Source organism: Cornus florida, unplaced genomic scaffold, assembly GCF_030987335.1.
Source record: "Cornus florida cultivar Cherokee Brave unplaced genomic scaffold, ASM3098733v1 CherokeeBrave_3.0.0_Hap2_Chr10, whole genome shotgun sequence".
NCBI classification, from domain to species: Eukaryota; Viridiplantae; Streptophyta; class Magnoliopsida; order Cornales; family Cornaceae; genus Cornus; species Cornus florida.
In genome coordinates this window covers 66,648,939-66,667,590 of record NW_026775580.1, presented here as the reverse complement: position 1 = coordinate 66,667,590, position 18,652 = coordinate 66,648,939, and the positions used below count along the sequence as shown (strand labels likewise).

The following is an 18,652-nucleotide window of genomic DNA, read 5'->3' as shown; positions in this document are numbered from 1 at the left end:
TTTGTGTAAATCTAATATATCAAAATAGATTTATACAAAAATTTTATACTACCCATTTTTAGCTCCAACGATTGTTTTTACAACCCGTATAACAACCAACCATATGTCATACCCAAAGCCCAACATAACTTTCACAAACTTACTTTATTCATTTACTTTTTCGCGATTAAATCTCACGTTCCAATCCTTCTCAATTATGAAAAAAATAATAATTTCCACCTATATTTCACTTTCTACAGAAACAAAAAAATATGCAACAACAAAATATAGGAAAAAAGAATAATTTATAATAGAAAAATAAAATAATCGCAATTGTTGTTGACTTTTTAACAATGGCAATTGAATTGACTTTATAATAGAAAAAATTAGGATAAGGAATATAATAGAAAAATAAAATATAAAAGGACGTTTTACTTTTTACTTTTATACAAGAAGAGCATGTAATGATATTCATATATATCGAAGTTTTTGATTGGTTATTTATGCAATATACAAGTAAGTAGAGGGACTCATTCATTTATTTATGGAATAAATGACCAGTGAAAAATAGTAGGTGTAACAATTCACTGCAAGTCTACAACAAATCTGTATAAAAATCATTTTCCATACCAGAAACGTTTTTGGGGAAAATCAACCTCAGACAATCGAAATTTTAAAATTTTAATTTTTATTCTATTCTTTTATTTTATTTTCGTATCATTTCTATTTAATTTTTCCTTTTATTTTATTTTCGTATCATTTCTATCTAACCAAACAAACTCTTAGATTTTTGTTTAAAATATTGAAAGCGAAATCAAACCCAGACCCGTGTTAGAGGAGTTCTGGAGGGAGAGGAGCGACCCATACATCAAATTCGCAGCTTATAAGCAACTATTAAAATTTGTTTGGGTAAACATTGTTGTGGTTTTAGAGTTCCATCTACACGTGAACAAAGCAAATGCATGGGTGCATACAAACAGAAAAATATTTTCTATTTTGGGTCGCAGTTAAAAATAATAATAATAAGAAGAAGAATAAGAGTATCATGAATTGTTCAACATGCATTTCGGGCTTATATTTTATTTTTTAAAGAGTTTTTTATTTCTTCATTATAATATTTAGACGGCAAATTAAGCGCAACAAACATTAAAACACTTTTTATTTTTATTTTTTATAATTAAACATTTAAACACTTGCAATGCAAGATAGCAAACACATGATACAAATTACTTATATGTAATTGAAACTAAGAATGCTTGGAAATCCAGCTTCTGTCCTCAATGCAGTCCACCTCCAACGCCGCCACCAGCACCACCACCAAGTCCCCCGCCGCCACCACCGCCAAACCCTCCACCACCACCACCTCCAGCTCCCCCACCAAGTCCGGACCCTCCTCCAAACCCACCACCAACTCCTCCTCCAAAACCAGACCCGCCACCTACTCCTCCGCCACCGCCTCCCCCGAACCCTCCACCACCACCTCCACCAAGTCCACCACCTGCTCCTCCACCAGCACCAGCACCTCCACCAAAGCCTGCTCCACCACCAGAACCAGCACCTCCACCCAATCCACCACCACCGCCACCTCCGAATCCACCACCGCCTCCACCACCTAATCCTCCGCGGTGAAACAATCCTTTTTCTTCTTCCAGAGAAGTTTTTGAGCTTACAAGCTTCCTACCATAGGTGTTACAGACAAGAGAACCAAGAAGAAAAAGAAGAAGAAACTTGGAAGTCATCTTTGCAAGTAGTGATATTAAAGATGACTTTAAATCTTTAATATTGATGAGAAGTGAGGAGTCGATGTGGGTTTATATAGACCCAAGGACCCCATATGATTAAGTTGATCGTTGAGAAGGTTTTAAATGTCTCCATCTTCTTATCTATAAACCGCGTTGGGAAGTTAATGCAACCAACTGTCGCTTTTGAAAAAGAAGTCCCTAAAATAGTGACCTCTCCAACAACAAGGAGACTTGCATGAGTACTTTAGCATGTGCATTCTCAAAGTTGTCTTTCATGCATATTCCCCATCTTTGCATCTCTCTCTCTCTCTCTCTCTCTATATATATATATATATTACTGCCGTTTTGGTTAAATTTTATGGTTGTCTTCAAAATAAATCAATCTAGATAATGTAACATAGACTTCATATAGTATAATCATGGAATATTTGATAAATTGACATATAATGATAAAACTGATGGGACCTACCAAAATTATTTTGCCTGCCCTCATATATATTATTGATTAGATGAGATGACTCAGTTTTTAAACTCAAGCACATCTATTTCGAGGAGCATTATTTTCTTGAGTTGACCATGTATTAATGAGGCATTCATATGATATTGAAAATGTTGAAGGAAGTATATATTAATTCCTCACTTCTCCTTTCTCGTACTTCTATATTTACTAACAATAAAAAATAATCTGATTGACAAGTTTTCTATTTCGTCCAGATTACATGAATAATCAGGTGAACTCAATTCCCGAGTAAAGAATAACTTATTTATTGCACAAAAAGTTAAGTCCAAGCTCATTTTTGAAGCTCATTTAAGAAATGACTAGAGCTTGAACAATGCATTATTTGGGTTTGGGTTGGGAGTAATAACTTATATAGTATGTTGCTGCACCTGAGTGTTTATTAGAGCTTGAGAATGAGATCGAGTATGAGATTGAATTTGTCTAAACAAACGAATAAATGAGTAATGCCCAAGTATAATGTGTGAAAACTAAGCTCAAATATTCAACTTTATACGGTAGATAACTTATTCTATAAATTAATGAATACAGCATGTGAATTGTTACTGATCCTGTTACTCGAGTAGATATTAGGTGAGTCAAAACATACTTGGCATATGTTCATTGGTTAAGCACACTAATAAGTAATGACACGGCATATTGGACTCACTAACTATCTACTCGTGTGACTCGTATTACATATTTGTAGACAAAATCATATGTTAAACTGTACGAGAAAGTGTATCCATTGATTTTTCTATCTCTTTTTCTTTTTCTTATTATTATTATTTTTTTTTGTCGAATTTTATTTCAATTCATCATTTGGTTTGATGAAAACGTACACGGCATGCAAGGGAGAGTTAAAGGAGAGGGAATGGTGTAGATTATGTTGCATTCATGTTGTGTTCACCATATATAGAAATCCAAACATGCCAAAAAATACTTATAATCAAACTTAGTGTAACGACCAGAACCTATGGGTCTAAACCATTAACTGAGTCATCACCCGGACACGAGGCCATCTAGGGTTACCATCGTCATTTCCTATGTTCTTGGCCATACCCAATTCATTACTAGGTCCAAGGTATTCCATGATTACAGCTTGGAAGGAGAGGATCAAAGTGCTGATCAAAGGGAAAGTTTCAGCCGGCTGGTGGCCCTTGATCGGCCGACTGAAACTACAAGGTCGGCCGGCTGACTGAGATGGTCAGTCGGCCGAAACAATTCACAAAGTTACAAACTCTCGGGACTTTGCTACAATGGCTCATCAACCGACTGAAATTAGTTCGGCGGGCTGATGAAGGAAAATCGGTCGGCTGATGAAAAGGTTCAGCCGGCCGAAACAAGTTTTCTCAAGCCTCAACTAACTGGAATGCTACAAAATGGTTTGTCAGCCGGTAGACATGCCTTGTTAGCCGGCTGATGAGCCCTAGAGTGTTGCTAAGTGCAGCCTGAAAGTCTAGAAACCTGGGCCCTTGGTGAGCCAAACCTGGTAATCACTTAGTTCCGAATTCACGGCAACAATGCTTAATAATTTACAGTTAAAAGCATCAATAATCATTCACTGAATATACTAGCAATTCCCATTCATTACCAAGATACCAACATAGTTTTACATTTACATTAAACTACAGTTAATTATCATAATTAAATTACATGGCCATGCTTTACGATTGACGCAATCTGAAAATTTAAGCTTTTCCAAAAAAAAAAAAAAAATGGTTCATGTGCACAAAAGGTAGCAAAAGAGACTTCAAGTCCTCGCACTAAACTTGTGGTGGACAGTCATCTGCCACTTCTTTCCCAAGCCCTAAAAATATTAAATAACAACGGGGTGAGCCTAAGCTCAGTAGGAGGTGCTTAAGACACACCTCTTGAAACCCTGTGAATCCAATAATGAATAGAAAATATAGAAGCGGAGTCATGCCATGGCGGGTAAACAAAGCACAAAATCGATATTCCAAGTCATAATTAAATTATGTCGTGCAATGAGATGTAATGTCATAAAGTGTCTTTCCCTAATTTCCAAAATAATTCCGTTTCACCGATCCAAACCGTCAATGCAAACCCAACCCATAGCACCTCTATGGTGTCACGAGGAGAAAGTTGGCTAGCAATCCCAGACCACATGGCACTCCCATGGCATCGTCTGGGCCTAGGTAGCTTAACTTCCCTCTAGATTACATTAACACCATAGACCACTAGATGCCTTCTAGGCATCCGGGTTTTCACAACATTTTTTAAAACATTTTTCCCAAAATCATTTCATTTGCTTTCAAAACATTTTTCCCTTTTTCCTTTCCCAATGGATGCACGAATGCTTCATGCATCTAATCATAAATTCAACCATAGAATTTCATACAAGCTACTAAAGTAAATTTCTAAAATATATTGCTTATGTTTTCACATATCCTTGATTTGGCATAGCAAGCACATAAAAATAAGAATACCTCACATAAGCATGCTTATTCACATCCCATTAACTAACACAAAGTCACACATTCCATATACATCATTTAGATTAATTTAAAAAAAAAAAAATGGATAACACAAATAAGCATACTTGGCAACATTTAAAGAGAAATTAACTCACTAAGGCCTAAGAAGTCATGGATTAGGAACCCCTGCCTCTAGATTGAAGAAAAGCCCCAAATTTCCACTCCAAGCCTTAGAAATTTGAAATTTCAAAGTGCACCAAGTAAAGATTTTCTCCGATTAAAATGTAGATCTCAGCTTGCTCTTTAATTTGCCGCAAACAGTATAAAAAATCTCTAAAAAACGAGAGAGAAATTATGATTTGAAGCTTGTGTAGAAAGAGAAAAGAAAAAAGAAAATTTGAGGAAGAAAGAGAGATTCCAGCGTGAGGGAGAGAAAAAGAATGAGAATTGATAGGCCAAAAATGGCTTTAAGGCCACAAAATGCAACATGTGGGTCCCACCTAATAAAAAAATCTTTTCTTTTGTTTTTAACTTTTATTTCTACCACATACACATAAATATGTACACATATTAATTCACAAACATACAAAACACAATAAATCAAAATGAATGTGATGTAAATGGGCCCAACTAGAATCCCCGCATACAACAATTTTCGAAGCGGGTCCCACACGGGACCGTCCGGCCCGAAAAATTGAAAAATGCCAAAATGGCAACCCTTGCATTTCAAAGAGTCCCGAACTCACTGAAATGCCTTAACCAACTCTCGGACACAACCGGCATACCCCACAATGTCCGGCACATAAAATAAGAAAAGACGAAAATGTCCTTGTAAAATCAGAAAATTCTAAGAAATGAAAAATGGTAAAAATTAGTAACATCACAGTCTACCCTCCTTAAAAGATTTCGTCCTCGAAATCCACCCTCCTTTATAAAAAAAAAAAAAAAAAATCCACAACCACAGACTCCGCAAGAGTTTTTCACAAAACCACATGACAATGCACTCTCCAACGTTATTGCCTTTGACACAGGACGTCACCAGGCAATCACACACCACTGCTACAAAACCCAATGTTTTCCACCCAATGAGGGTATTAATTTCTCATATCATCACACCATGTATACCACCGAATACTACACCTGACTTAAACTCGACACCGATACTCTATACGCATCCACACATGACTATGAAGCTCCTAAGAAAGTGGTCACTAGATTATCGAACACAACGACATCCAACCTCAACTCATCCTTCAAAGGACACACAAACATTCCAATCATATACATCTCTATTAGTCCAAGTACATGCTATCTAACACAAAGTTATACCATTACATAATCGTACTAACGACTACAAATCACACCATACGATAATCATTACACTTAACAACCCAAAAAGACTAAATGATGAATCTTCCAATGCCAACATAAACATTAGTCACCAAATCAGTAAGACACACTATCTTTTACTCGGGACAAAAATCCTCAAAACAAGATCTTTAATAATTAAATAGATTGGACACTTGGTCCCACCTAACACACCTTGTCACTCGTAATAACTCCCTAAATCCACACCACCACACTGATACAACATCCAATACCATACTCTCACTATTCGTGACAACCCAAAACAATCATTGACCTTTGACCCGACATCGTGCTAAAGAATGATTGATTCAAGAGAAATGGTTGGCCAAGCCATCCTCATCCTCGATCCGGTCTCCACACATGTCATTCCTGTCCTCAGGTCCAAACCTCAAACACAATCTCACACAATCCACAAAACAACAATGAGATCTATTCACTATCCATCCATCGCTATATGTAATCTTAACCACTATGCAGTCACATACTAGCTCTACGAAACTCAATCACGCCTTAATCACACAATCATAACAAGCTAAAAGTAATATGAAACCAAATGTCACAATTACTGACCAGCACCAAAGCTTATTAATTTTCTCATAATACCCATACCAAGTAAACAACTCCATAACATCATTTGATTCAATTTCGACCTCGTCAAAACACATAATACGACCGTCTCATGCCTGAAGTCTCAAAGCCAAAGTCAATCACCCCGATTATTCCTCAATAGAGTCCCACATTCATTCTCTAGCTGTATAATATTCAAATAATATCAACACATATCCTTAAAACACTGTTTAAATCAGACATCGATAAAAACACCCAAGTACACGACTCACATCACATCGCCTAACCATCCTCAAGCTTACAATTCAAGAGACACCCCTAGCTATCACCGATAATACCATACACCGAAAACACAATATCTATTCTGCAACCCGTGCCTCATATTTCCACCAGTCAAAACCACTCTCAGAACAAGCACTACAAAAACCAAAAACTCCACCTCCCCCCGTGGAAGTGAGTCAACCCATTTAATCAGGACTTCTACCGTTGAACGCTAACAACATAGCAAACCACACATTGGTTCGTCTACCCACAGACGCGCACAACTCCCAAATGGAGAACAAGACTCACAACAAACGACACCCTTGCCAGGACTAGAAAAAATGAAAAGGGTAATGAATCCCGCTCTCTCCCAAGAGACTGACAACTCACACTTGAATGCACCCAGCACCCTATTACATGCTACACACCGATCGTCCGACCATGGACACCCAATCTCACCTGAAATGAAATGAACTCCTTACACACAAAGATGATAACTAACTGAAAACACATACAGGGCTACGACCTCAGTTCTAGGCAACCTCGCCATAAACAGACCGTCAAACACTATCACACAGAAACCTTGTATACAATACACCGCGACACCCATGTTAACCAAAACCAATTAGGTAAGAGCACCAACGCTTAAGGCACACTAACACTAGAAATAATCACAATACGTTGGACACCACGTCCCATTCTACCTAGAATCAGTCACTTCCAAATGACAACCTCTACGTCATAAAATGATATTTCACCACCTAATACATCTTTACCTCCCCAAACAACACTTCCTCGATCACCGTACACATAAGACCTATGACCTCTGTCACAATGACCCACTGTCTTTTCAAAAGGAATAGATGTTTATATGGCAACACCGCCCTCACTGGCTCCAAAGACAAAGCTACCCACCATTACCTCGGCTGATGCACAACCACGGCCATCACCTACCTGACAACATGCAACAGACAACTCATAATCTCTAATCCATCCTCGGATCATACCTGACACCATTAAACTCATCAGTACCAAGCATCATGCCAGAACACCTCTGCTACCATCATCTTCAAACGACAACTCAAACCCCTCATCACATCAGATCATTAAGTCTCTACTAAGGGATTCTTCCTCAAAAAACCTAAAGATAATACCATCATAACAAGAGAATAAACATTACTCTCGATACTCTCCTACAATGACCAATATTTATTACTAAAAGAGTCTTCATACCGTAGTGCCATGCTAACAAATCCTCAAAACAAAAATGGGTTTAACACCCAGAATGCTCAACACCCAACTATCACCTCGATACCATCAATGATGCGATCAATCACCAACACTTAATCGGTCACTTCGATCATTCTCCCCAAAACAACCTACATATTCAGCCAAAGAAACCTTGCGTCTAAGCGTCAACATCACTACCCCTCCTCTTCAATGGTCCTCAGAACACCCTTAGCCCCAACAAAACAATCAAATGGGGCTACTTACTAGACCAACGAAATTACCCTCATCCCAATCATTCTAATCATCAATCCATCCCTTTGAATCCTTAAACAACAGGCACTACAATTATACTCGTTGCACTTGGGTTTACCTTACTCGTTTTAAATCTGAAGCTGGCATACTCCTTCAAAATTTTTGTCCAATGGTTAAAACATAATTTAATACAAATGTGCACTCTATTCGTTCTGATAATGGCTCTGAATTTTTCTCTAATCCTATGATGGTCTATTATCCGAGACATGGAATTCTTAATTAACGCACCTACATTGGAGTTGCTAAGCGTAAACACCGTCATCTTCTTGAGAGTGGCCGGGTATTACATTTTTAGGCACATCTTCCTTTAACATTTTGGGGTGAATGTATCTTAACTGCCAGTTATCTAATTTAAAGCATACCTACCCCTAAACTCAATGGAAAAACTCCTTTTGAAATTCTTTTTAAAGTTGTACCTTCTTACAACCATCTTCTTGTTTTCGGTTGTCTATGTTATGCTCATGTTCCCACATCTCATCAACAAAATAAATTTGCTCCGCGAGCATCAAAATTTTGTTAGTTATCCTTTCGGGCAAAAGGGGGTATATGATACTTCCACAAGGCACATTTTCACAAACCGAGATGTTACCTTTATTGAAGATTCTTTTCTTTTTTTGTCCATCTCCATTACTGAATCATCTAGTGTTGTCTTACCATGCCTTGTAAATGATGAGTTGATTCCATAAATTATTGAGGAAAATTCCACTTATACCACTCATAATGAGATAGATTCCACTCATCCATCCTATAATATTGAGCCTTCATTAATTGAACTTAAACCTAAACCTTCTTCCAACCCACCCACCCGGCGACCACACCACACCATCAACCCCCCAAATTATCTTTGTGATTACATTTGTCCCACCATCCCTTAGGCATCTCCACCTACTGCTCACCTCTCTCAACGGCGCATTGAAGGTAAGGCATATACCCTATCTACATCTCTTTCTATGCATAAAATTTCTAAAAATAACATTGTTTTTCTATCTGCTTTTTCTAATCATGTTTAACCCAAATTGTTCTCCGAGGCGTTAAGTCTTCTTCTTGGTGTGAGGCTATATCACTTGAAATTGCTTCCTTAGAAGCAAACAATACCTGGACTCTTTAGCCCTTACCTACCAGAAAGAAATTAGTTGGGTGCAAATGGGTCTATAAGATCAAGTATAATGTAGATGGCATTGTCGAATGGTATAAGGCTCAGCTGGTTGCTAAGGGATACACCCAAATAGAGGGTTTGGACTACCCTGAGACTTTGCTCTAGTTGCCAAACTAGTCACAATCAGATGCCTTATTGCCATTGGTTCTATTCAAATTGGTCTTTTCACCAGCCAATTAGATGTTAACAATGCCTTCTTTCATGGTGAACTCCATGAAGAAGTTTACATGGCCCTACCTCCTGGATTTTCTCGGTAAAGGAGTGTCGTGTTTGTTGTAACAACCCAAATTCGTTGGATCCAGATCACTAACCGGGTCCTTACCCGAACTCGAGGACATGCAAGGGTACTATGATCATTTCATAATAAATTAATACTTTGAGATCGAACAAGGGCAAAATGGTCGTTTAACTCAATTATAATGGATTGTAATTCAAAAAGGGTAAGACCGTTATTTGCTAAGGTCATATAATAATTAGAATGACATTTGGGGGATAATATGGTCATTTTCACATCTAATACATTATTATTACATCATTTTAGAGTCCATGGTACACTAGAATAACCTTAAGTGAGTATGAAGAGGCAAAAATGAAAAATAAATAATAAGGGAAGAAGAAGTAAGAAACTGTCTATGTGTGGGAATTTCACGTCGACCAGTCTGGCCTTTAACAATGTAATTGTACACTGCCCTAATACCGGTTGACGTGTGGTAATTTCACGTCGACCAAAACTTGCCAGATTTGTGTGTCTTAGTTCCTTATTTGACCAATCAATATACACTCAATTATACCCATTTATACAACCACTAAAACATTACTCATTTACTACCATTGTACGTATATATATATACACATATACATTCACTTACGTAAATCAACCCAAAATATTGTCAACGTGTGTCATTCATCTAATCCAACTATAAAACAACAATAGTTATGCATGCCAATATGTGTGTGTGTATATGTATATATACACACACACACACACACACACATAAGCAGAACATGCCAAATAGCCTAAAAAAATAACATTACTAGTTTAAGACCCTTAAGGTCTTGATTATAGTGCCTTATACAAAAATAAACGAACTTTGGGCGTTTTACAAATAAATTATATCAACTAAGCATTAATTACAAAATTGTCAAATAATGTATCCGTCAATTTTAACTATACTTGTGAGGTCCGTCTTTAACAACATCATTGTCACACCGTGAAAAATAATAAAGGAAGGGATGAGCATGGAGGCTCAGTAGAAGTCGCCTAAGGCATCAACTTTGGACTCCCTTGAGCCGCACAATACACATTAGGGATGAAAGAGAACCGGGATCATACGTTGAGGATTTCATAACATTTAATTCACAAAACAGAGCCAACAATATCATTTTGGCATTTTAATTAATACGAATATGCATAGAATGCAATGCCCCATGATTCCCGAACTTGGTCTCGACTGCCTCTACCGGCTCTAAAATTGGTCTCTACTGACCCCAAACTAATATTTAAAGAAAAATGATAACTGACTTTACCGAGACGAGATTGATAACTATCCCTAGTTCCAAGTCCGGCAATCATTTGGGGCCTAGTATAACCTTTTTCAAGTCTTACACCAGATCATGCTCCCTCTAGGTCAAGTTAGCACCGGACTCGCGAAATCCAGTTCCTTTTTATAAAAACTTTCATTCTTTGATAAAACCTTTCATTCAACCTCTTCTCATTTCCCTTTCCCCACCATGTAATGCAAGTGCATCTTTTCTCATCAACATAATCTCATTTTCACTTATATAAAAATGATGGAATTTGTATGTCATTCTCAATGCAAGAGTAATAGGCATGTCATTATGCATAATTTAACTATAAGCATAACATTCATAACCAATCAACTATAATCATGGCATTACTACTTCACATAACAATAAGCATGCTTATTTATATAATTCTCATCACTTCTATCATACTAGCAATTAACATTTAGTATATAAAAAAATCCATGTATTTCATGTAAGCATGCTTAGAACATAATATCAAGTCATTATCACTTATCAAGCAACAAGTCATAATCTTGCATTCAAAATATGAATTTCTCTGTAAGAATGAACAACATGCTCAATGAGAAATAAAGTACAAATCATTAGGAAGACCCCTACCTCAAGATGCAAGCCAAATAATCCCTTATGCAAAGCCCTAATTTTTGAAATCCTCCAAGTGTGTGCATGGTTGGTCTCAAATGGAAGCTCTTGTTATGTAGATTATAACTCCTTTCTTGGCCTTCTCTCAGATCTCACTCTAAACCCCTTTAATTTGGCATTGAAGCTTGGAGTATATAAGTGTATGTATAGATATATAAAGAGAAAGAGAAAGAGAAAGAGAAAGAGAGAGATTGGCCGAGAAAATGAGGAAGGAGGAGATGGTTTGGCGACTTAAAAAAAATAGATGTGGTCCTCATCATGCCAAGTGTTACCATGTGGTCTAATTGCCTTTTTATGAAAGTAACCTAAATGTCCCTTGGCTTTATTGCAATGCCAAACATGCCCCAAAAATATCCCACTATTGTATAGATATAGATATATGTAAATGTGTATGAAGTGCCAATAACGCCCCTCACTTAAAATGAGAAAAATCGGAGAAGTTCCAGAATCCAAAAGTCGTCCTGACTTTCGAAAAATTCTAAAATCAATCCCGTCACCTTTAAATGACTTAGAATTATTAAAATGAACTTCTAAAGCCCTCGGCTCAAGAAAATGACTAAAACGACCATAGGGACCTCATGGTATGCAAAACGAGGCAGGAAAAATAAATAAAATAAAATTTTGAAAAAATCCAAAAAAATTCAGGACATTTCATTTGTCGGTTGCAAAAATCATGATATGGCCTGAAGCATGCCTCGGAATTGGTTTGCAAAATTTTCTTTCGCTCTTTTGGAAATTGGTTATACGCAATATATAATAGATCATTCTCTTTTCACCTTATCTCTTGGTGAAAGTTTCACAGTTGTTCTTACCTATGTTGATGATATCATCATCATGGGAAATGATCTTACTACTATTTCAAAACTTAAGACCTTCCTTCATACCATGTTTCGTATCAAGGATCTTGGGCCTCTGAAGTACTTTCTAGGGATTAAAGTTAATCGCTCTTCAAAAGACATTTTTCTTTGTCAAAGGAAATATACCCTTGATATCCTCAGTGATAATGGTTACCTTGGTGCTCGACCTATTGCAACCCTATGGAGCCTAACTTAGGCGTCTCTGATGACAAGGGAGAAATCCTTCCAAATCCGAGCCCATATCGTCGTCTTGTGGGTCGTCTCATCTACTTGACCATTAGTCGCCCAGATCTTACCTTTGTTCAAGTTCTCAGCTAGTTTATGGAGTACCCCTAATTTCTAGAGCATTTAATTTATCAATTTAATTGCATTTTAATTGTTTTATGTGGCTAATTATTCTTATTAAATAATTACGTGGATGTTTGATTTATTTTGGTTAATTAGGTTATTTAAATTATTTAATGTGTTTTACTTGTCATTAATTGTTTATGTGCAAATTGTTTTAATTATTTAATGTGCTTTAATTTATTGGGTTAGTTTATTTTAATTTAATTATGGATTGGGATTGGAGTTGTTTGACCCAAAAGAATGGGTTTGGGCTAGTTAGAGAAGGCCTAGATGGTGATATAAAATTATGGCCCATGGGAAGGTGTATATATTAATTTAAATATATATATATATATATATATATATAGATATATATATCGTGTGGTATTATTTTAGTAAATTAATACGTTTGGGGAATAATAATATTAATTGTAATATTATTATTATTATTATTTCTAGTTAGTCTTAGGTTAGGATTTAGGTGTTAGTATAGATAAAATATGGAAGTTAGAATTTTGGCATATACTTGAGTTACAAAAGAGGTAGAAATCTAGAGAGAGAAAGAGAGAGAGGAGGAGGGAGGTGGAGGCGACCGGAGATAGCTTGGAGGTTTCCGGATTTAGAGAAGAAGACCAGAGAGTTTATAGAATTGATTTTTAATCCGAAAATTATAAGGCAAGTTCTTGTTCTTATTCTATCTCTTTTCCTTTGAATTTATGAGCTCTCCATCACTTGTTAGACTTTAAGGATTAAATCAAAGTATTAAATGGATAAATTAATTGCTATGCATGAATTAAATTAAAGGATTTCATGTTTATATGTGTTTATCTTTTAACTTGATGGATTGTTTGATTTAATGCATAAAATTAACTAGGTTTAAATTATTAGATCTCATGTATATTCATTGTATAAATCATTAGTGATCATATGAGACTTAGAAAATATGTTTTAGGACCCGAGTCGTTGATTTACAAGTCAAAAATCGGATTTGCGAATTCTGCCAACAACTTTGTGCTCAAGCACAAAGGGTTGTGCTCGAGCACAGGGGGTTTGTGCTCGAGCTTTGGGGACTGTTTCACTAAAATTATTTTAATTAACCATGTTTTAAGTGTAATTAATCCCGAGCATGCGTAAAAGTATTAGGTAATGTAATAGAGGCCTAATATATATATTTTTGGTATAGACTCTCATGTTTTGATGTTAAATGGGAACGATTAAATTAACTAAATAAATATGATTTAATCTTTTGTAATATTTAATTTTTGTAATTAAATATAACTGTTGTTTACATTATTATAAACATTGTTGTTGGTACTTATTAATTTATAGTATGATACATGGCTGTAATTATTTGTCTAAACATGATTAGTTATGAGCAAATGATAGTATGATATTAATCAGGCTTCTATCATATCTATTATTTCTTGATGGGATCTATTATGATTTATAATTGTTATGCTATTGTTATATAGCTATGATGTGATTTAATCTTTTTTGTGTTGTGATCATTTAGATAGCTAGCTAATAAGATAGGTTTCTTGATATTTTATACCATTGTTAGATATGGCATTGTTGTATTTATGTGTATGTGGGTTGGCTAATAAGTCATCACGCTCTACTTATGCCATTGTTAGATATGTCATTTATTTATTGTTGTTATATATTTATATATATATGTGAGTCATGATATGAGTTTGAGGTCTCGGGATCTATGGTTAGGACTGAGGTATATATTGTCGGATTCGATGGGTAGCTGGAATAGGAGATGTGTATACCCTGATAGAATGGGGACTCTAGACCACTTCGTGTGCGATTTTTCCAAGAGATACCTACTACACAGTTGAAACTACACTATTATCTAGTGAGAGTCTTAGTGTGTATATATGCATCGACTATGTGGATATAACATGAATTTGGCTAGGGATGTATTAATTGTCGGTTCTCTGACAAGGTTGTAGTAGAGGGAACTTGTTTGTGGGTCTGACCCACCATTTATTTTTTAGATCTTTGGCAGTACCAATCTTTAAGTTGTTTGTGCAAATCAAAGATCATTCATCTTCACTCTTCCGTATCATTGATGTAGAATATTACTCCAGATTATTCTTTTATTTATCAAACTTAGTAGTTATTTATTATTTTAGTTTTGGGATTTATTTAGGGGTTTGTATTTATGGATTCCTGAGTTGTATTATGGAGAATCTTATTGATGGATATTTATTCGATTTTATTCATTAAAGATTTAATTATTTAATTAGTATTTTAGTTTCCCTTTCAACTTTTATTTATTCTTTATTTATCCATTTGTATTCCGTTCTTGTTTATAAAATATTAATTGCTTGATGTCCCTGATTTTGGGCGTGGCCTTGATCAACTCATGTCTCTGAAATTAGGGATATCACAGTTTATGCATCAACCTCACTATGATGCAGCCTTACGGGTCTTGCGTTACTTAAAATCAATGGCTGGCAATGGTGTTCTCTTGTCTTCTGATAGCTCGCTCCAGCTCTCTGCTTATTGTGACTCTAACTGGGCAGCTTGCCCTATGACTTGCCGCTCCCCCACTGGCTATTTTATTATGCTTGGTCATAGTCCCATCTAATGGAAAAGTAAGAAATAATCTACTGTTTCTCGCTCATCTGCTAAAGCTAGATATCGTGCAATGGCTACCACCACATGTGAACTTGTTTGGCTCAAGGTTCTGCTTCATGACCTCTGGTATTTTACTTCCCAACCGATTCCTCTCCATTGTGACAATCAAGCGACAGTTCATATTGCTGCCAACCTAGCTTTCCATGAACACACTAAATACATTGAAATTGACTGTCACATCATTCGTGAAAAGCTTCTCGCTGGTCTCATTTCTCCGCAACATGTCTCGCCCACTGAATAACTTTCCGACATATTCACAAAGGGCCATCCTCTTCATCGACTGTTATGCAAGTTGGGTGTTATGATCTTCACCCTCCAACTTGAGGGGGAGTGTTAAAATATATATCCCACGATTAGTGCTAAAATATATATCCCACTAATCATGGGATGTCCGATATCTTCTCTTTGTTTAGGTTCTTTGTTTTAGGAAAGGTTGTCCTCCATTTTTTTTTTGTATATATTCTTGTATCCAGTACACATTGTAAATATGAAACAAACATATAATTGATATGTTTTCTCAGTTATATTTGTATACATTCTTCTCAATTTTTACAGTATTGTCTAAAAATACATTAATAATCTTGATAAATTTATCAGTTCCACTTTTCAACGTACACGCGGCCATCTAGCTTCACGAAACTGCTTCTCTTTGGATAGAATTTTCGCCAACCTACAGATATTACATAAAGAGTAGGAACATGAATTAGGTAAATTAATCATGAGACGTTAATTTATCGTTATTGTTTAATTACAATATTGTAAGTTTGATATATGCACACACACACATCTTATAAGTGCCTCCTAATTAGTACCCTTGTTAAACGGCTCACAAATCCCAGTATCTAAATTCATTCTTGAAACTGGCTTCTTCAACAGGTCTTCTCCAACTTTCACCAGATCTTCTAAGTTCTCTTTAGTTGCAATATCAACTAAAGACAGGTTCCTAATTAATGTGTCATCATGCATTTTTTTTTTTTAACAAAATTACAAATGACAAAATTTAATTTGGAATGTTTATAAATTGAATTTAAGAAACAAAATAATAGCAATTAGAGTATAGTATTATAGTTTGTGCACGTATATATTTGTTTATACCTGAATTCGTAGGTAATTATCTTCAGAGTGAAGATCTTGAAAAATAGTAGAAATGTGAAAGTCGACCATATCACCACTTGCTTGAGTAAACACATCCACTAATGGAGTGGAACCTATCACTTGTCAACTATCCCAAAACACTACATTCTGCTGATTCATTTGCATCATATTTCTCTTTGGCTTTTGCCGTACCAGTCCCTAAGGAAACAACAAGAAACCTATAATAGTCCGGATTAATGGAAGCAAAGTCAGGATTGCCCCAATTAATTGACTAGCTATGTCACTTCACCCATGGCAACCAGAGCTTGAAACCAAAAATAATTTTTCATCAGGATGTACATTATATTTCCTAAGGTGATCCTCAAATATGCTTAAATTCAATGTCAATTTAATTAGAACTTATCGGATTATTAGCTGCTACACCACCATCAATAAGATAAAATTTTCTCACTTTTCCTGAGGAATCACCTGTTTCAAAATAGTGGGCAGGAAGATAGGTTGGGGCATCTGAAGTCGAAATACATATATCTTAAAGCAAGGCATCTAGGCATGGATTGTTCTTCACCTGAACCATGAAAATGATAATATAAAGTTTAATTTCAAATATGATAATATTTGGAATCGGAGCCATTGTCACATACACAGATATGTATTTAATATCTTGAGAAGATAGTTGGCTAGAATCTCTTGATGTTAAAAGTAGGGATCACAACATTAGCTGATGTTTCGTGCAAACGTGTGTTTTCAAGTTTTTCCCTAACAATATTATGGAGATACTTGCCATCATATTTTGGTCCTGATAGGGCCTTGATGATCTCTTTTGTATCACAAGCAAATCGACCACTACAAATCAAAACATAATAGCATATTGGCATGACATTCAGGGTCAAGCTCATCAGTACATTTCCTGAGGGAAGATTATAGGGTAGTGTTCAAGGCAGAATTCCTTGATGTCTTTTGCAGCAAATTTAGGGCGGCTGCTCTTTTCATCATCCTGTGTAGTTAGCATGGCAGTCACAATCAGGGACAGAGTCATAAAATTGTAATTTTTTAAAATAATTTTAGTGGGGGCGATAGTGTAATTTTGTATGTGTGTATATATATATATATATATATATCAGTGGGGGCAATTAATTGCCCCCACATAATTGCCCCCACAGGCTTCTAAATGGCTCTGTCCCTGGTCACAATACCATCGGTGCTTGTTCCTGAATCATGTCAAAGTAGTATGCAGTTCTTGCATCCTCGCTATCCAATTTCTACACCAGACCAGGCAATGCCATCATGCATGAATTAGTTAGAACATTTAATTGTTAAGCTTAGTTCTCACACACCCATAAATGCCACTGTGGGGCTCGAACCACTCACTTCTTCTTTGAGGGAGGAGAGATTATACTAACTGGACTAATAGCCTAATCGTAGCATTTTACTAAAATTAGGAACGCTGTCATATTTGTTGTAAAAATTATGGCCTTGTTTGTCCCATGATTAATTATCATATGGAAAGAAGAAAGATAATACAGAATGAGTTGAGGATTTTTTTTTTTCAAAGTTTATATATATATATACATGGAGTTGCAAGATCAGAAAGCCTAGAATTATCCCAGGGATAATCCCACTTATGCCACCTCCATAAATGCTAAGAACATTGATTACATTTCCATAAGTTGGTGGTTGCAAGGGTGATTTTGGTCCTTCCATGATAGATTCAGGAAAAGGAATGGAAGACAGAGAGTGTGTGTTTAAAGAGACTTAGGTAGAAAATGGAGGTAGTTTTGAAGTTTCAAAACCCAGAGAAATGAAGTACTATTATTGGACACTTCTAAATGCTCAATGAAATAACATTGTTAGAGTATTTATAGACTCTGTTGTACAGGCTTGGTGTTACAAGGGGTATTTGTCCCATAATTGATTTGGATGGGAAGTGAAATGAGTATAAATAGGTGGGTATGCACTACTATTCAATAGCTTAAGTTTTTGAGTAAATG

The 18,652-nt window shown here is 36.0% G+C and overlaps 1 protein-coding gene and 1 pseudogene across 1 annotated transcript; both read right to left on the bottom strand.

Annotated features, from left to right (window-relative positions):
* Positions 1-1,256: 1,256 nt before the first annotated feature.
* On the bottom strand, positions 1,257-1,718 carry LOC132277747 (glycine-rich cell wall structural protein-like). Its single transcript, XM_059779596.1, has one exon. The coding sequence runs from the start codon at positions 1,716-1,718 to the stop codon at positions 1,257-1,259; it is 462 nt and encodes a 153-aa protein (XP_059635579.1).
* Positions 1,719-16,043: 14,325 nt separating this feature from the next.
* LOC132276749 (patatin-like protein 2) lies at positions 16,044-18,365 on the bottom strand (annotated as a pseudogene).
* Between the last annotated feature and the right edge of the window lie 287 nt (positions 18,366-18,652).